This window comes from Camelus ferus, chromosome 6 (genome assembly GCF_009834535.1).
Source record: "Camelus ferus isolate YT-003-E chromosome 6, BCGSAC_Cfer_1.0, whole genome shotgun sequence".
NCBI classification, from domain to species: Eukaryota; Metazoa; Chordata; class Mammalia; order Artiodactyla; family Camelidae; genus Camelus; species Camelus ferus.
This window is the reverse complement of record NC_045701.1, coordinates 80,602,410-80,623,651: the sequence shown is the minus strand read 5'-3', so window position 1 is coordinate 80,623,651 and position 21,242 is coordinate 80,602,410. Positions and strand designations below refer to the sequence as shown.

The following is a 21,242-nucleotide window of genomic DNA, read 5'->3' as shown; positions in this document are numbered from 1 at the left end:
AGATTTGGGAGATCATTCTAGACAAAAGACTTTGCGAGCGTAATGAGTTTGGCCTCTTCAAAGGACAGAAAGGGCAATGTGGCTGGAGTGTGCTGAACAAAAGGGAAAATAGTACAAGTTGAGGTTTGAGAAGTAGGAAAGGATATATCTTGTAGAGCCTTGTAAGTGTCATACTAGGTAGTTTGGATTTTACTTTGTTTATAATAGGAAACTGTTGGAGGATTTTAAGTAGGTGAAATTTATATTGTTTTAAAAGATTACTCTGCTATGTTAAGAAAGCCCTAAAGAGAGCAATAAAGGAAGAAGGGTAGGTGGCTCAGATTAGGGCTGTAGCAGCCCTACATGATGATGATGGGGGTGATGATAGAGCTAATAGGACAGGCTAATGCAATGTGTGTGGTGGATAGGAAGAGAGAAGTGGTAAGGATTAAATTTAGATTCTTGGTCTTAGCAATTGAGTGGATAGGGATGCCATTTACTAAGATGAGGAGCAAATTTGGGGATAATTATGGAAGGAAAAAATTCTGGATACGTTAAATATGAGTTTCCCATAACACATACATTACTCTTGGCTGGAAATATAAATTAGGGTGTTATCGCTGTATATTTGCCCTTAAAGACATGGGATTGGATGAAATCATCTAGGAAAGGAAGGAAAGACAGCCAAGACAAAGTCCTCGGACACTTTAACATTGAGAGGTTCGGTGTGGGAGATAGGGCCCAACAAAGGAGACAGAGACGGATGGGTTAATAGATTATAGAGTCAGGAAAGCCTAGAGAGGAAAGTGTTTCAAAAAAAGAAGGATTGGTCACTGTGTCAAATACCATTGGAAAATAAGGACATGTAATTGACCATTAGATTTGACAGGGTCACATGTGACATTGAAAATTAGGGGTAGAAGCCTAATTGGAATATATTGAGAAAGTAAAGGGAGTGAAAAAGTTGAGACAGCTCTTTTGAGGGATTTTGCTGTAAAGAGCAGAGAAAATAGAGTGATAGGTGAGGGGTTAAGGGAGTTTTTTTCAGTAAGTATATTTGAATACTAATGGGAATGACTCAGGAGTGAGGAAGCAATAATTCTAGAAAACACAGTCGTAGAAATAAAGTGCTTGAAAATAAGGGGGATGGGGTCCAGAGCACAAGTGAAGAGTTCATGAAATAGAGACATTTCATCCATTTTACGAAAGGAAAGTCAAAGTCAGCTGTAACAGTTGCAGTTTGGTTAGTGAATTTGTTGGGGGCAAATGTCTTCTCTAAGTCCATCTGTATTATTCATTGGGTACAGGGCAGGCTTATCAACTTCAAGGAGGAGGTGGGGGACTGTGGTCATGAGGGACTTTGGAAGTTGAGAGAAAGAATGCAAAATTTATCAGCTAAGTTTTTTAAAGGATTGTGTGATAGTGTAAAAATGCTCATTTGAGATTTGTGAGGATAAATTGAAAGAAACACTGATGTTAAATATGAGTTGCCCATAACACATACATTACTCTTGGCTGGAGATATAAATTAGTGTGAAAGAAGGGAAGGGAAATATATGAAGCTAACTACCTTTAAGAAGACAGCCCCCTTTATGCTTGTTTAATGTGTTTACTACTTTATAGTTATGATAAATTTAGAGATTAAATGTTTAAAATAACAACATGTAATTGCAGGACTTAATCACAGTGCTCTTACCTAATTAATTCCCAATATTCAGGAATGGTAATAGGAAAAGGAGCTTAAGTTTAAAAGAATCTGTTGTTTTGATGTATTTCAAATGATGGTGTCACAATGTGGATGGGTAGTCACCTTGTTAAATGTTTTAGGATAGGAATACACCTTGAAGTAGTTAATTCTGTTATCTTTCTCCCAAATCGATCTGTAAGTGTTGTTGAGTTCTCCTATATGTTCAGCAATATATGGGATAAAACTTAACTATAAGACATTAAGTTGACTTCAAAATATAAGAAAAAAACTCATGCTTTCTTACTCATTAAGAAAACTGGAGCTATCAGAGGTGGGAGGATATAGCTCAATGTTAGAATATGTGCTTGGCATACACGAGGTGCCAGGTTCAATCCCCAGTATCGCCATTAAAATAAATTAATTAATGAATAAATGTAATTCCCCCAATAAATAAATATATAAAACAAAAAAATTGGAGCTATCAGAAGAGAACTTTCAGATTCCACCCACCCATCTGCAATACATCAGGCTCCTTTCTTATATTAAACCCTCCACTTGTGCACAAGATCCCACCCTTCTTTTCCTATTCCAGATACTCTCCCTTTCTCCTATATCAGTCTTTTTGATGATTCTTCTACTGGATGATTTCTGTGAGCATATAAAATATGCTCAAATGATAGTCTTTTCAACAAATTATGTTAAAAACAACTGAATATCCATATGGGGAACAAAGTGAACCTCAACTATATTTCACTATATATAAAATTTAACTCACATTGGGTCATATATCTTAAATGTAAAAGCTAACATTATAGTTATTTCTAGGAAATAGTGTAGGAAATAGGACATAAAAAGCATACTTATAAAAGGAAAATTATAAATTGAGTCTCATTAAACTTAAAAGTTTTCAAACTTCCAGGTAACTGAAGATAGAGGCAGGTACGTAGAAACCTCACAGAATCGCTTCCCTTAACTAAATGCAGAATTCATTTCACAACTCTGATGTTTCTATACAAAATCCTAGTCTTACCATTATTTAAACAGAGAATACCAAAACTATGAAATAACTATAAGTAAAAAGAGAAAAATAAATTCCAACTACAATTTCACAAGCTTTCTTCTCTCCACTGCTGGGCTTTTGAGGGAGCAGCTTAACTTAAAAACACTGAAAACAGTGTCTTGACTGGATACTGTAAAGATAGATACAAAAAAAAACCCTGTATATAATGCTGTAATCCAGTTATATTGTGAGAATTACCAAAATGTGACACAGAGACATGAAGAGAGCAACCACTAGTTTGTTCTCTATATCTGTGAGTCTGTTTCCTTTTTGTTATAGTTACTAGTTTTTTTTAGATTCCACATATAAGTCATATACAGTATTTGTCTTCTTCTATCTGACTTATTTCTATTAGCATAATGCCCTCCAAGTCAATCCATGTTGCTGCAAATGACAAAATTTCATTCTTTTTGATGGCTCAGTAGTATTCCATGGTATATATATACCACATCTGCTTTATCCATTCATCTGTTGGTGGGCACTCAGATTGCTTCATATTTTGGCAATTGGAAATAATACTGCTATGTGAACATTGGGGTGCATGTATCTTTCGAATTATTATTATTTTTTTTAATATATACCGAGGAGTGGAATTGTCGGGTCATATGATAGTCCTATTTTTAGTTTTTTGAGAAACCTTCATACTGTTTTCTGCAGTGGCTACGCCAACTTACATTCCCACCAGCAGTGAACAAATGTTCCTTTTTCTCCACATCCTTGCCATCATTTGCTATTTTGTTCTTTTTGATGATAGCCATTCTGACCAGTGTGAGGTGATATGTCATTGTGGTTTTTTATTTTCACTTCTTTGATGATTAACAATGTTGAGCATCTTTTCACATGTCTGTTGGTCATCTGAATGTCCTCTTTGGAAAAATGTGTATTCAGGTCTGGAATTTGTGAATATGTTGTTACATGACAAAAGTGACTTTGAAAATATAATTAGGGTATCAACCTTAAGAGAATATCTTAGATCCAGATGGGCCCAGTCTAATCAGGTGGGCCCTTGAAAACAGACCTTTCCTCAGCTGGAGTCAGAAAAGATGCAGCAGAAGTCAGAAAGATGCAAAACTTGGGAAAGACTCAGTGTGCCATTGCTGGTTTGAACATGGAGGTGGCAATGTCATGAAAAATGCATGTGGCCTTAGGGAAGTGAGAAGTTCCCAGCTGACAGCCAGCAGGAAAACAAAAGCCTCAGTTGATTTGCCACAGGAAAATGAATTCAGCTTACATTCTGAGTGAACTTGGAATCTGATTCATTCTCTAAGACTCCAGAAAGGGATGAAGCTATATTGACACCTTGATTTTGGCCTCGTGAGACTCAGCTGAGGACTCAACTGAACCACACTGTAACTGGATTTCTGCCCTGCAGAACTGCAAGAAGATAAATTTATGTTGTGTTAAGATATGAAATTTGTGTTAATTTCTCACAGAAGCATAGAAAACTAACAGAGTCTGGAATATATTTTTACCCTTTTACAAACTAATAAGTTAGACTTTTACTGTTCCTTGGATGTTGGCAAAGACATGAAATTCCTGGATCAGAGATAAAGGACTTTATTACTCATGGCATAGCAAACAGCATGAGTCAATAAAAACAGAATATATATTTTTTTCAAATACCTTTGGAGTATTTACCAATATAGGTCATATCCTATAAAGCAAACTTTCAACAAATTTAAGTGAATTGAAATACTACAAAGTATGTTCTCTAAACATAATGAAATCAAAATAAAAATTATTAACTTAAACAGAAGGAAAATCAGAAAATATTTTGAACTGGAAGAAAATGAAAATACAACATATTCTAAGTTGTGAGATTCAGCTAAAGCATTATTTCAAGGGAAATTTATAGCATTAAATGCATATATTTGAAAAGAGAAAAGAATCTCAAGTTAGTAATCTAAGATTTCACCTTAAGAACTAGAAAAAGAAGAGCAAATTAAACCCAAAAACAAACAGAAAGAAGGAAATAATAAAGAGCAGAAATCAATGAAAATAGCAAAACAATAGGGAAAGATCAGACCAAAAATTAGTTCTTTGAAAAGATTAAATTGATAAATTTCTAGGTGAAATTATCAAGAACAAAAAGAAGACAGAAATTGCCAGTATTCGTCAGGCTGTCACTGCAGACCCAAAGATAATCAAAAGGATAATAAAGGAATACTGTGAACAAGTCTGCATGTACATTTGGCAATTTGGATGGAATGGACTATTTCCTTGAAAGATACAAGCTATCAAAATTCACCAAGAAGAAATAGGTAACACAAAAAAACTCTATATTTATTAAAGTAATTGGATTTGTAGTTTAAAACGTTCCAAAACAGAAAAAACTCCAGATGGTTTCCCTGGTCATTTTGCCAAATATTTAAAGAATAATACAAATTCTACATAATCTCTTACAGAAAATAGGAGAGGAGGGAATATTTCTCAACTTATTTTATGAGGCTAGCATTACTCTAATACAAAATCCAAACAAAAACATTAGGAAAAAAGGAAATTTACAGACCACTATCCCTTATTAACATAAATATGAAAATTTCACAACAAAGTGAGCTAATAGGCAAATAAAATCCATCAACAGAATAATATATCATAATCAAGTGAGGTTTAGTCCAGGAATACAAGGCCATTTCAATATTAGAAAATTAATCAGTGTAATTCACTATATTGACAGATTGAAGAAGGAAAACAACATGATCACCTCAGTAGATGCAGGAAAAGAATTTGACAAAATTCAGCACCTTTTCATGTTTTTTAAAATGCTTAGCAAACTAAGAATAGAGAGCCACTCCCTTAACTATAAAAGCATCTATGAAAAACCTACAGCTAACATCATGTTTAATGGTGAGAAACAGTATTACCCTTATAAGACTAGGAAAAAGGCAAGAATATCCTCTCTTATCACTCCTAATTCAACATTGTACTGGAAGCTCTGGCCAGTGCAATAAGGGAAGAAGTAGAAATAAAATGCTTAGAGGAAAGGAGGGTCTATTTCCAGATAACATGATTCCATACATAGAAAATTTCAAATAATCTACAAGACACACACACACAACTCTTGAAACTAGTAAGTGAATTTAGCAAGATCATAGGATACAAGGTCAGCATACATAAATCGGTTGTATTTGCACATACCAGCAATGAACAACTAGAAACTGAAGTTTAAAATAATAATACATTTACAAACTCAAAAAAACCTTGTATAAATTTAACAAAATCTATGCAGGATCTGTATACTAAAAACCATGAAATGAAACTTAAAAAAGAGCAAAGATCGAAATAATGGAGGGATACATCTTGTTTATGGATTGGAGGATTACTGAATATAGTTTAGGTGTCATTTCTCCTCAAATTGATCTATAGATTTAATTCAATCCTAGTCATAATCCCAGTAAGATACTTTGAGTATCTCTGATCTGTTGTATGTATGTTTCATAGTTAAACTGTGAAGACCTTTGTGTTTTTCCTCCCTGGTTTCCAAGTTTGGAGAAATTGCCCTCACATTATATAGAGTTTAAAATATTGCCTTTTTATAGATGAGAAAATAAAGGTAAGATAAGTAATTTACTCAGAAGCCTTTGAAAAGCAGAGCCAAAATTTTGAACCTAGATTTGTCTGATTTCAAAAGTTATGGTATTTTGCATAAACTGTCATACTTAAGAATATATACAACTATAATGCCTTTTTAAAAAAACTATTTTATTAATAAGATATAAATCATATAACATAAAATTTACATTTAGGTGCACAATTCAATGTTTAGTATAGTCATAAAGGTAACTACTGTCACTGCTATCTTAGTTCCAGAACATTTTCATCACTCCTAAAAAAATCCAATTGCCATTAGCAGTCCTTCCCAAGTCTCCTCTACCTCCAGTTTCTGACAACCACTAACCTACTTTCTGTTTTTATGGATTTGGTTATCCTGGACATTTAATAAAAGTGGATTCATACAATATTTGGCCCTTATATATCTGTCAGCTTTCATTTAATGTAGTGCTTTCAAGGTTTATTCATGTTGTAGTGTGTATCAGTACTTCATTTCTTTCTATTGCCCAATAATATTCCATTTGCATGGATATACCACATTCTTCAGTTCAGGAACATTTAGATTGTTTCCTCTTTTTTGCTGTTATGAATAATGCCACTATGAATATATGTACAAGTTTTGAATGGATATATATTTTCTTTTGACAATTTATCTAGGAGTAAAATTGTTAGATCATATGGTAACTCTGTGTAGCTTTTTGAGGAACTGCCAACTGTTTTCCAAAGTGGCTGCATTATTTTACAATCCCACAAGTAATATATGAGGGTTATGATTTCTCCATATCCTTGCTAATACTTGGTGTAATAATATAAAATGCATCTATAATATAATAGTCTTTTTAATCACAGAAGTGGGATATCATTGTGATTTTGATTTGCATTTCTCTATTGACTAATGATCTTAAGCATCTTTCCATGAACCTTTTGTATATTCTTCCTTGGGGGTGTTTATTTAAATTCTTTGTCCATTTAAAAAAATTGGGTTATTTGTTGTGTTGTTGAGTTGAAAGAGTTTTTTAATACTCTGGATGCATACTGTATGAGATATGCGCTCTGTAAATATTTTCTCCCATTCTGTGGGTTGTGTTTTTATCTTCTTGATGGTTGTCCTTTGAAGCACAGATCTTTTAATTTTAATGAAGTCCACATTATCTGTTTTTTCTTTTGTCACTTCTGCTTTTGATGTCATATCAAAGGATACCACTGTTTCATCCAAGTTAAATAAGATTTATGCCTATGTTTTTTCTAAGCATTTTATAATTTTAGCTCTTATATTTTGAGTTGATTTTTTGTGTATGGTTTGAGTATGAATCCAAATTAATTCTTTTGCATGTGGTTATAGAGATGTCTAGCACCATCTATTGAAAAGAGTTTTCTTTTTAATGGAAAGGTAGTTGACCATAAATGTATCAGTTTATTTCTGTACTCTCAATTCTGTTTCATTGATCAGTGTGTCTGTTTTTATGCCAGGGCCATACTGTCTTGATTACTGTTTTGATTACTGTCATTTTAAAGTAAGTTTTAAAATTAGGAAGTGTAAGTCTTCTAATTTTGTTCTTTCTTGGGATTATTTTGACTGTTCTGAATTTTAGAATCAGCATGTCAATTTCTTCAAGAAAAGCAACTAGTATTTTGGCAGGGATTGTGTTGACTCTGTAGATCAATTTAAGAAGTAATGCCATCTTAACAATCTTGCCAGCCTAGAGTAGACATTTTCCCTTTACTTAGATCTTTAAAATGGTGTTTTGTAGTTTTTAGTGTATGTCTTATACTTTTTGTTCTAAATTTATTCCTAAGTGTTTTATTCTTTTTGATGCTATTATAAGTGTAATTGTTTCCTTGATTTAGTTTTCAGATTCTTGCTAGTGTATAGAAATACAATTCATATTTTTATATTGGTTTTATATCCTTCAACCTTGCTGAACTCATTTTTATTTTGTTTTTGGTGGATTCCTTAGAATTTTCTATATATGAGATCATGTAATTTGCAAGTAGAGATAGTTTTACTTCTCCCTTTTATTTTTGTCTTGCCTAATTGTCCTGGCTAAAATATCCAGTATCATGTTGAATGGAAATGGCAAAAGCTGACATCCTTGTCTTGTTCCTATACTTGTAGGGGAACTTTCAGGCTTTCACCATTAAATGTGATATTAGCTATGCATTTTCACAGATGCCCTTTATCAGGTTGAGGAGATTCTCTTCAGTTCCTAATTTGTTGTGTGTTTTCATTATGAAAGTGGTTGGATTTTTGTCAAATGCTTTTTCTGCATCTATTGAGATGAACATATGTGGGTTTTTTGGGTTCTTTATTAATATAATATGCATATACATAGGTTGTATTTAATATGTTGAACCAAATGTCCATTCCCACTTACCTTCCCTCTCACTAGTTTCTCACTTAGTATTCGCTGACTTGATGAATAGCACGCCAAGCCATCCAGATGCCCAAGCCAGAAACCCGAGTCATCTTAGCCCCTTCCTTTTTCCCTTACTCCCTGCATCCAATTAGTTAATTCTATTTTAATACCCTCCTAATTTTTCCCTCTTTCATTTCATCCTCCACCCTGATGCCAGGAGTGATTTTTTTTTCCTCCCAAAGGAGAATATGATCATCTAAATAGACTTGTAGAAAAATTTATCAATGAAAATTTTATATTCATTCCTTGCCTTCTGCTGATGTACATAAACCATTACCAACTGTTTCATCTTTTGTCTTGTTTTTAAAGACTCATAGACTACTTTCTGTGAATTATGGGTGACTTTTCTGTTTTTTAAAATGGGATTTATAATTTAATGTTATTCTTGAAGTGCTACTAAATGCTATTTGTGGACACTAAAATTTGGTCTAAATTTTTATTCAATAAAAGAGTAAATGGAAAGAGGGCTTAAAAACAGATGAATACCTAATGAGAAAATGGCATGTGGTAGGATTGCTACTAATTTGTTGCTGTGGGTAGGTTGGCCTCTTGTGAAATTTCTTTTTCTGAGAAGTTGTCACACACTATATCATATCACAGGGATTATGAAGTCTGTCATCAACTGTTTATCACATATGTTTATGAAGTGGTAACTCTTAGCGTGGATTTTTTTATGGAAGTTATTTTAAATCCAAATTATTTTAAATGGATAAATACTTAAAGTCTAATTTTCACATTGATATAAAAGCTCTGTAGGCAATTTAAAATCTGTTTATTTGTTTATTTATTTATTTTGCAGCCTTGCATTGCATCCTGAACGAGTATTGGTAGCAACAGGACAAGTTGGAAAAGAGCCTTATATCTGTATTTGGGATTCATACACTGTGCAGACCATATCAGTTCTAAAGGATGTTCATACACATGGTATAGCTTGCTTAGCATTCGACTTAGATGGGCAGGTATGTGATAAGTTTTTCTCCTTTTCTAAACTATGTTTTTAAAATGTGTACTATAAGAAGTTATAAATCTGTAAATATTAAATTGGAATGCAGTTGATGAAACACATTTGTTCAAGGTGGAGGTGGGTAGATGGGATGGGTGATGGATGTATACAAGAAAAATAATAATAAGTCTTTATTTCATTGTTTCAAGAACTTTTCAGTTGAATTAATTACTGCTATGAGAGCCAAAGTGATTCTGACTCAGTGGAACATTACCTGGTTGTTATGGAAAATTTTGCATAAAACTCTTTTTCCAGGTAGTGTATGTTGATAGGAAAGTTGGAAGATATCTTATGAAAATTAAGTTTCTCTAAATAGACCTATATACATTTTAGTTTTCAGTTATTGTAAAGGTTTCTATTAAAATTACATTTTTAATTCAAAATAATAAGGCATTTCTTACAATATGAGCCTTTCTTTTTACAAAATCAAAGTTATTGATAAAAGATATAATCATCATTCTACTTACTAATCATTTCCCAAATTATTATTTACTTGTGGTCATTGATTTTTTTTAAAAAATTGAGCTCTTTTGTGATGCTTTTATGGAACTTGTTATACCTAAAACATATTTAAGAAGTTGGATTTTGCAGATGTGATTAATTTATGATCTTCAAAAGTTTTACATTAAAATTAGACTTTTAAACATCATTTTAACTTTTAGAAAAATTTTAATTATCTGCTTTTCAATTCTTAAAATTAATTTTGTAGATTATATTTTATAGAAACAGATTACATTTTGTTCTAGTCACTTGAAAATGATAGCCAGTAGATGTTTTATTTATAACTCTGAGGAATAGCTTCTTTGAGCAGCATAGATTAATATGACTTTATGATAAGAGTCTGGTAAGAGATCTATAAAGATTTAACTAGAACATCTCATTTGGGGAAAAATGTGCTTCTTGGTTTAGAATCACTGTGTAGCAGTGATTGGCAATTCCAGAACCTTAATTTTTGCTATTGTTTTTCAAATCCCTTAATGTCCTCATATCAGACTTTCATTTTCTTTTCTTAAAGGAAGAGAATAGTACTCTTTACTTACTTCACTGGAGATTATGTTATGAAACTAGCTGACAAACTTGTTTTTAAGTTATTTACCAGAGGTATTAAGATATCCAAGATGTTTTAACTATAAATGTCTGTATACCTTAACTATAGATGTTTTCTTCTTAATTTTAAAATTGCCCTTTCTAAATGTAATGTATTGCATTGCTGAGGAATTTCTCTTATGTATACAAAGAGAAATATGCCCATAGCTTTTACTAGTTGAAAGCTTTTAATTTTGCTTATTTTAAGTAACTTATAAGAAAAGTCTTGGGTACATGACTTTTTATTATCAGAGATCTTCATGAGAACGTGTTACGTAAAAATATAAGCTTATAGAAAACATAATAGCTAAAAGTTAATTGAGCACATATTAATTGCCAGGCATTGTGCTAAGCCTACATTATCTCATTTAATCCTCACAACAACCCTATGAAATAGATATTACTATTATCTCTATTTTACAGATAAAGAAACTGAGACTTAGAGAGGTTAAATAACTTGCCCCAGGTTACACAGCTAGTAAATGGAGCCAGAGCGGAAACCCAGGTCAGTCACACTCCAAAGCTCATGTTTTTAACCACAGTGCTCTACTGCTTCCCAAACATGGAATTTAGGAGGTAGTTATTTATAATTCAGAAGGAATTCATCCATCTTAAGTACAGTTAAAACTTGTAAGGAATTGCTGCCACTTGAAGATTAAGTTAAGAAGAGTATTTCGGAAATTATGTTAATGAGAAAATGGTTTAGTTAAAAATATATTTGAGAATTTATCTATCTATTCACTAATTTCTATAAATTGTTTATGGAATACCAACTAGGAAATATTGTATAACTTTTGCATTTTCTGTTAGATTTGAAACTGTAAGTGATCAATTAATATTTATCCAGTGAGTCTCCCTGTTGGTAGTATGCTGAGTTTTCTTTTTCTGGAGGATTTCTTCTTTTTTTTAAATTTTTTTTTTACTTTATTACATTTTTGGGGGGATAGGTAATTAGGTTTATTTATTTATTTTTAACAGAGGTACTGGGGATTGAACCCAGGACCTCGTAGCTTGCTAAGCATGCACTTTACCACTGAGCTATACCCAACTCTTAGAGGATTTCTTCTGAGTAGATTGATTATTCATGCTAATACTGAAAGTCTTCCTTATTGAGAATAATTAGGGCATGAAAAGGTTATATACATCTACATCAGACAGGGACTAAAATTTTATAGTAAATGGGAGAGAGGGGGTAGGAGAGAGGAATTTGGTATTTTATCTTGAAAAGACAACCATAATTTATAAAATACACATTCCCATATTTAATAAAAGCCAAGTTATAGTTACAACTCTGCTCATTTATAGAATGAACTAAGAATAAAGTGTAATTTTTAACCAAATTTTGTCAGTTATATGCTGGTATAAAATGCTTTAGTTTACCTTTGATTTTTGGTACATGATTATGAAAAGGGTCGTTTTTGCAAAAATATTAGAGTTCACTGATTTTTTCCAAGGGCCTTTTAGTAATCTCTTGATATCTAGACATATCTCAAGTGCGTATTGTATTATTCTTGAGTTTTCTTCTATTGCTCTGCCAGATCCTAATTTCTAATGGCTTTATGTATGATTTGACCAATATTTAATCTATTAAGTTCTAGGTATTTTGCAAATTTTGATTTTTACTTTGTAACATTTGTAACAACTAGTCCATATGTAATGAGCACTGATATCACAAGGACTTCTCCCCCATGCTAGAATCTTTTAAGTTTAATTGTCCATTATTTGAATGTTTCACAATTGCAGGAACTCATGGGATGTGTCTAGTTGTGTCTATTAAGATACTTTTCTCATTTGAGTATTTAGTGTGCTCGAACTTTGTAATAAATACAGTTGACTTTTGAACAGTGTAGGAGTTAATTTGCATATAATTTATAGTCTGCCTCTTCATGAAGTTTCCTGTATACTTTGAAAGAGTATGGAAAAAATTTTGTATTTTGCTGTTTCTTTTTCTCCTTCTGTTCCTTGTGCTACTGTTGTCATTCATTTTACTTCTTTCATTTTCATTCATTTTACACACTTTGTAAACCCCATACTAACTATTGTCATTTTGACCTTGAACAGTTTTAAAAGAAAATGAAAAATAAGAAAAGTCTTATTTACATATTTACTGTTTGGGTACAGTTCATTCGTATGTGTAAATTAAGTCTCCTCTGGTATCATTTTTCCTTCTGCCAGAAGAATCTTTCGTTATCATGTCTTATACTGCAGGTTTGTTGATGATGAATTTTTCTCACGTTTTGTTTACTTGAAAAAGACTTTATTTTGACCCAATTTCCAAAAAATGTTTTTGGTAGGTGTACAATTCTATGTTGACTTTTTTCCCCCTTAGCACTTTAAAGAGGTTATTCGTTGTCATCTGTTATGCATAACTTCAGATGAGAAGTGTAGGATAATTTTTTAGTCTTTGTTCCTACACACCCGAAGTGTCTTTTTTTTTTAAATTGACTTATAGTCGATTTACAATGTTGTGTTAATTTCTGATGTACAGCATAGTGATTCTTTTATATATATTTATATACATATTTCTTTTCATATTCTTTTTCATTATAGGCCGTTACAAGATATTGAATATAGTTCCCTGTGCTGTACAGTAGAACCTTGTTGTTTATCTATTTTATATATAGTAGTTAGTATCTGCAAATCCTGAGCTCCCAATATATCCCTCCTCACCTCCTTTCCCCCCTAGTAATCATAAGTTTGTTTTCTATGTCTGTCAGTCTATGTTTTGTAAATAAGTACATTTCTACATTTGTGTCCCCCCCCCCCCCCTTTTTTTTTTTGGGTTCCACGTATAAGTGATATCATATGATATTTTTCTTTTTCTTTCTGGCTTACTTCACTTAGTATGATGATCTCCAGGTCCATCCATGTTGCTGCAAATGTTAGCTGCTTTTAGGATTTTTCTCTTTAGCACTCCTTTCAGCGGTTTGATTGCCATGTGTATTGATGAGTTATTTCTGTTTGTGTGACTGTCCTGCTTGAAGTTTATTGAACATCTTAGATTTGTGGGTTTATGTTTTATCAGATTGAGAAAATTTTGGCCATTATTTCTTCAGTTTTGTTTTGTTTTTCTTTTCTTCCATCTTTTTTCTCCTTTGAAATCACAATTTCCTGTATAATAGACCACTTGATATTTTTCTAAAGGTAACCAAGGCTCTGTTAATTTTTTTCCTTTTTCTTTCTGTGCTTTATTTTTGATAGTTTCTGTTGCTATATCTTCAAGTTCATTTCTCTTTTCTTCATTGTTTAAGCTGTTGTTAATCCTTTGGAGTGACTTTTCATTTTAGCTAATTTAACATGTATTTTTACAAGTTCAACGTGTTTTTCTTTTATATCTTCCCTTCTTTTTATTCTTTATATGTTTGTTTAAAAATAGTTCTTGAAAAAATAATTTAAAGACTGAAGGTGATAATACCTAAAAAATCAAAATAAAAAAATAAAAATAGTTCTTGAATGTTTCCATTTTAACAGCCAGTGTCTCCTAATTTTAATCATCTATGAGATTCCTGGGTCTTTTTCTATTAATAGATTTTTCTCCTAGTTATTGGTCACATTTTCCTCCTTTTTAACATGTCCAGTAATTTTTTTAATTGGATGCTGGACATTGTGTGTATTACATTCTAAATGCTGGATTTTGTTGTATCCCTTTAAAGCATTTTGGACATTGTTATTGTAAGTAGTTAAGTTTCTTCTGGATCAGTTTGATACTTTTGGAAAGCTTGCTTTTAAGCTTTTTTGGGGTGGAGCTAGGGTAGCTTTTCCTCTAGGACTTCTGGTTTAACTTCACTAAGGTGTGACCCTCCTAGAATCTCTACTGATTACCCAGTGTGTTCAAAGATATGTCTTCATTCTTGCTTTTGGGAATTTGAGTGATCCTGACCCTTTGTGAGCTCTGGAAATTATTTGGCTTTAGTTTCCCAGTAATTGTTCTTTTTTCAGTTTGTTCTTTTTTTAATAGCCTCATGTATTTCACCCTACAGAGATTGGTGTTCTTAAGGGGAACTGTAAACAGGTTTTCTAGAGTTCTTTCTCTGCTCTGCAAATTCTAGCCGTGTTGGCCTCTCTGAACTCCAGGCTCTGTCTTCTCAAATTAGCAAGCCTTCTGGGCTCTATTTGAATTCCACCTTTCTATGCTGTAGTCTGGAAATTGCCTTCTAGATGAAGGCTGGGGCAGTTGCAGGACTTAACATGTTTGCTTCCCCCTCATTTAAGGTTTAGAGTGCTTCACTTTCTGGAAACATTTGTTTTACATATTTTGTTCAGTTCTAGTTATTTATGGCCGGGGGACAAGTTCAGACCCTGATACTCCTTCATGGCCAGTAGGCCATCTTTCATGATTTTTAACCTCTCTCATACTTCCCATTTCACTGTCTTCTCTTTTCGACTGTCTCTTCATTTCCCTCTGATCTCCTATTAACTCTTCCACTGAGTTTTAAATTTCATTTATTTTATTTTTTCATTTCTAGAAATTCAGTTTGCGTCCTTAAATTTGCTTGGGATACTTTTTTTAGTCTCCTGTTCTTTTCTCATATGAAGATATTTTGAAGCCTTGACAATTTCTCTACTGACATAAAGCTTATTTTATATTATCTGATAATTCCAATGTCTGATGCTTTATAAGATGGGTTTTGCTGTTTGTGGTAACTTGATGATTCTCACTCATGGTCCCTTATTTCTTATAGTTATTGGATGTGGGGGTTTGTTTATTTTTAAGTTTATGTTTATTGAATTGCTGTCTATAGGAATTCTTTCAGGGATAGACTGAAGTATCTTTCCCACACAGGGTTTATATTTTCCTGTGCCGCATTGTTGATGCTTGAAAACTCTGCAACCCTTAGGACCATTCTGAATGAAATTTTTCAGTTGAAGGATTCATGATTAATGTGGATTTAGGCCCTGCAATCATGTGAAGGTTGCTTGTGGCTACAAATTTTCAGGGACTTTTTCTCCCCCTTCATGCATTGCTGCCCCTTCTTTAAAAAGGGATGGTTTCTTGGTCTCTCTTTTTCTAAGGAGTTCACTGCTTTAGTCAGAGGTCTTCAATTCAAATTCCTACCTTGGGCAGAACCTAAACTCTACCTCCTATTTCTGTTCAGCCTGCAGAACAAAAATCAGGCTTACCAGAAGCTGACTGATACTTTTAGAATAAAGTGGGTGTAGGAGCTCTCTTACCTTCCAGGATTCCCATAGGAAATCACTTTGTTTTTGTTCTCTGATTCCTTAATTCCTTGACAGCTCAACAGTGCATTTAAAAAGATATTTTTACATTTTATCTAGCATTTTTAGTTTCTGGCAGGAGAGATGTTTAGGGTATTTTGTCACTCCTACTGTTAGAAATGGACATATTTCTTTTGTTTCTTCATATGAAGAACTACACATATGTATAAATATTAGCATAATATTAAGATGAAATACATCCAGCCTTTCTCTATGATGTCTATAGAATATAAATGTGTAAGTTTTGATGTTTATGTTATGCATGATTAGAGTTTGCCATTTATAATTTGGTTCCTTTTTTGTTTGCCTTTTTTATTCCCCCCTGGACTTCTTGGACATAATTCAGCGCTTGGTTTCAGTTGGACTTGATTCAAAGAATGCAGTTTGTGTTTGGGATTGGAAAAGGGGGAAAATGTTATCTATGGCTCCTGGTCACACTGACAGAGTAAGTATTCTCCTTTGGAGTTTCTAGTGGGTACCAGGTGAGGAAAGGCCAGAGAAGAGTTGGGGGAATTTTATGTTTCTGTGTTTTCTTATTGACAGATAGTTCATGTGTAATTAAAAATTTTAAGTGCAATTATAAATACTCATAAAGTCTTAGAATGCATATTTGTATTATAGTACTGAAAAACATGACTTGATATGTAGAGTGTTAGCATAAAACCTTTAACCCAGTGTTTGTTTCAGTAAAAATGATGAATTTTAAGGTAGTCAAACCTAAATTTAAAAATTGAATGGTTCATACTTAAGCTCTATTTATTATTTAGTTTGGTTTATCACTAATTTATTACATATATATCATAGTTAAGGTAAATAACTACATGTGTGAATATAAAATTATTTACTAGTATTAAATTTTTTAGAGACCTAACATTTTGTACTTTGGAAACTTGTTAAAAATATATTCCTATTCCAAGTTGTATAAAATTAATATAACAAATACTTTGTAGTCACCTTTTTAATTAAATATTATGCTACTTTTATAAAAATATATCGAAAATTTTATCATAAACTCTTAAAATGCCTGATTTTTTTGTGTGGAGTAAAATCCTAACCTGAACCAGCACAGGAGGTATAATCATTGATTCTATTTTGGGGGAATCTATAAATCTATAAAAATTATATAAAAAATTTTGTATGATTTGCATTTTGGAAAATAATCTGTTTTTAGCAGATTCTCAGAGGAGCCTGTTATACACAAACACAGTTGAGATAATTATTAAAACGTTAGGTACATTTTATTATTATGCTCTGACTTACTTAGATCAAAGCATTTCACATATTTGGATTTAGTACATAGACTGATTATCATGAAAAATGATACTGTCATTGGAATTTTTAAAGTGTTTTTGTGCTTAGTATTTTAAAGGTGTATCAATATGTTTTACATTAATTTATAAGATGTATTCTTTCTGCATTATCACTAAAGAGTATTATTTTGTAAATTTTTAGAGGTAGTACACATCCGTGGTGATTATAAAGCAGTTGTCAAAGAAAATGGTGAAGACTCCCAGATAGCAGATTTTTTTTTTTTGGTTACCAAATTATTTTTCAAATATTAATTTTCTTTCAGTTATTATTAAAGTTTGTGTTTCTAATGCATATTTTATTTCACGTGTTTTTCTTGTTTGATTCTGAAACAAAAATTATTAATGGAATCTTGGGAGAAAATGAAGCCCAGGGAATCGCTAAAATTTAAGTTTATTTTGTTTGACTCATAAACAATAAAGAAAACTGAAAACTAGAAGCAGAATTTTTACTGTGAAATAAATTTTTGGATCCTTTATGTAAATAGTTCTGTATGATAGAAAGCTATAAAAATATTGCCAGTTTCTAGCTATATAAGTGTTAAGTGTATGTTGTATTCATTATCTTTCCTCTGTAGAAATTATGCAGGTACCTGCCTCATGCCCTATTTCTGTTGAATCATTCTTGTTATTTATAGACCAATTTTTTAAAAAAGTTAAGAATAGAAGTGTTAATTTTCACTCCACTAGTCACCTCATGTGATTCATAGAAACTAACAAATAGTTTTTGTTCCTTATCATTTACATATTTATTTCTCATAAGATTTTGCAGTATAGGATTCTGATTATTATTTATTGAGGAATATTGTTTAATGATAGGTAGGATTTGGGGCTGTTTGTTCTTTTTTGGACAGAGTTCTTAAATGATTCTGAAAATAAGTATTTTAACCATGAATCTGATTTGTTTACAGATATTTGATATTTCTTGGGATTTGTACCAGCCAAATAAACTTGTCAGCTGTGGCGTTAAACATATCAAGGTACTAGAAGGGTCTTGTTTTGTAATAGTCATGTTTGCTTCTCTGCCACTAAGCCCTTATCATACTACAATATCAGATATATATGGAAAGAGAGAGAGAGGAAAGAAAGGGAGAGAAAGAGGGAGAGGGAAAGGGGGTGGATAAAAAAAAGATTACTGTGTTGCTCTCTGATGTTTTCAAAGCTGAGTAGTTCCTTTACTTTGTAAAGCTTAAAAATACGAGAGATACACATTTAGAATGATTTGTCCATTTTTGGAAGAAAATAGGGAAGTCAAACATAAGCCTTCATGACCAGGGTCAGGGTTTTTATTCTTTTATGTGGACTCAGGTAAATTTTAATGTTTGCAGATAGAATTAAAGAAGAAAATATGGAACAGGGCAGGGATGTACACATTAAATAGTTCTGCGTAAAGAAATTAGGCCCAGAGAATAAGTTCTACTTTATAAAAAGTAAATTACCACTTAAGATAATTCATTAATATTATATACTTAACGATGTTCCATGATCCTCAGGATCTTATTTTAAGACCTAAAGATCTAGGTTTAAAGTCTGAAGCCTCAAAGAATGAAAAATTATGACTTATCCATTCAAATAGCTAATGAATACTTTAATCAATGAAACTTTATAATTTTTAAATGTAAAAGCTCTGTGATTTCTGTGTGTAAGTATAGCTGGTTCTCTTCCTTTCAGTAAGTCCCAATTTCAATCTATTATTTTCTTCCAAATCAGTGATTCTCAGCTTTGTCTGCATATTAAATCACCTGGGGGAAATTAAAAACAGTATAACCTGAGCTCCCACTGAGAAAAATTGAGCCAGAATCTCTGGAGAGTGAAGCTCTGGTATCCCAATGATTTTGATGCTTAGCAGGAGTTAGGAACCATTATTTGAGAATCCAGATCAGCGCTGTCCCACGGAGTAACCACTAGATACTTGTGGCTCTTGAGCATTTGAAATGTGACTGCCAGTGTGATTGAAGAAATGAATATTAGCTTCATTTTCATTGCTAATCCATTCGCAACTTTTTACCTGTCTTTTTTTCCAGAAACCTAAGGGAAACATAGCATATTTTAAAAGTAATCTAGTTCAACCCCCCCTTATTCTTACAGTAAGGATTGAAAACAGTGATTTATCTGCTATAATATAGCTAATGGCAACACTCAGATGAGGATGTGAACACTGAATGCTATTGTATAATAAGGGAATTTCGTAGGTAATTTCTAGTCTGCTGCTCTAATACAGCATCAAAGTATTGGAAATATTTTACATTATATTATAAGCATTCTTTGGTAATTTGATTATACTACATATCTTTTAGTTCTGGAGTTTATGTGGAAATGCTCTGACTCCAAAACGAGGGGTCTTTGGTAAGACTGGTGACCTTCAGACAATATTGTGCCTGGCCTGTGCAAGGGATGAATTAACATATTCTGGTGCACTCAATGGGGATATATATGTTTGGAAAGGAATCAATCTAATACGAACAATACAAGGCGCTCATACGGTAAGTATGTTTAAATATCTTAAACACTTTTAGATATTAACTACTTACCTAACTACTTACCTTCTTGTCTGGGAACAAAAGGTTCTATAATATAGCAGAATTTCTAATCAGTTCAGTTACTTGCAAAGTACTATTACAATTGAATTAATTTGTCTATTTGTTTTCAAGATTTCAGTGAAGAAACATTATACAATTAAATTAGCATAACTAGTATTTTGTTCAAACCATTGCTTAGTATGGTGTCTTTCAGTGTTGAAAAAAATTTATAAAATGTAACCTAAAGTTATTCTATATTAACCACATTAGAATACAAGTAGTATTCTTGTAGCTAATTTACCAGTGGGAAAATTGGGGATAGTTCTGGAATAAAATTAACTTCTTTATTTTTATATCATTAACTCATTAAGTGAGTGGCAAAGGAATTTAATTTTTGTACTTCATGAGATTTTCATATAAATAACTTATCAAATCAGGTGAAACCATCTGTTGTTAAAACCTTTGTGATCTTTGATTTGGGCTTTTTAGCAGTTGGGTCCCTCACACAGTAAAGAGAGCTAGAGCATAGAGCAACCATTTTGCTAGCAGTAAGATCTCCAGTAGAAAAGCTATTAAATTTATTAATATGAATCACTATTAAATATATATTACATATTAAGTATATTAAAGAACTACTTAGAGCAGGCCTTGCTTTAAGCAAAAATACCTGAAGACCAGAAACAGCAGATTCCAGCAAAGGTTGTGGCAATTCACATTTTTACCATCAGTATATAAAAATACCAATTTCTTTCTCATAACCATCAGCACAGGATATGACCACTATTGTAAATTTTTGCTTGTACTCTGGTTAAAAATAGTAACTTCTTAATTTTCTTTCCTATCTACTTATGAAATTTCATATATTTGACTACGGTTAACCCTTGAACAACATGGGTTTGAACTGCAAGGGTCCATTGTGTATGGATTGTTTTTAGTAGTATACTTCAGTACTACACAGTTCGTGGTTGGCTGAATCCATGAATACCGTGGAACTGCAGATTTGGAGGTACCTTGGATGTGGAGAGCCAACTCTTAAGTTATGCCAGAATTTTCAGCTGCACAGAGGGTCAGCACCCCCAACCCCTGCATTGTTTAAGGGTCATCTGTACTTGAATTTCGTGTTCTAGTCATTGGCTTTTCTTATCCTTTGCCCTTTTTTTGTTATTGTTGTTGTTGTATTTTCTTTCCTTTATTCATTTGTATGTTAGGGATATTAACCTTTTGACAGTCATACATATTGCAGATATTCCCCCCAGTCTGTTTTTACTTATATCTTTTCTCATGTGAAAAGTTGAAAATTTTTCTTTTATGGGTGGGTATTACCTTGTGGGTAATCTGCCAAGCATAAAAAATGCTCTCACAGCCCAAAGTTACAGGAGTGTTCATCTGACTCTTTTCTAACATATTTGTTTTAT

The 21,242-nt window shown here is 32.4% G+C and overlaps 1 protein-coding gene across 2 annotated transcripts in view; it reads left to right on the top strand.

The window, feature by feature from the left end:
• The window catches only part of EML5 (EMAP like 5), a 130,642-nt gene that overhangs the window by 12,737 nt on the left and 96,663 nt on the right, over positions 1-21,242 (top strand). For both annotated transcript variants that reach the window (XM_032482479.1, XM_032482478.1), the window contains exons 2-5: positions 9,495-9,654; positions 16,348-16,446; positions 18,220-18,288; positions 19,606-19,791. In XM_032482479.1, the coding sequence (XP_032338370.1) occupies positions 9,495-9,654; positions 16,348-16,446; positions 18,220-18,288; positions 19,606-19,791 (514 nt within the window). The remainder of the gene's footprint in view (positions 1-9,494; positions 9,655-16,347; positions 16,447-18,219; positions 18,289-19,605; positions 19,792-21,242) is intronic.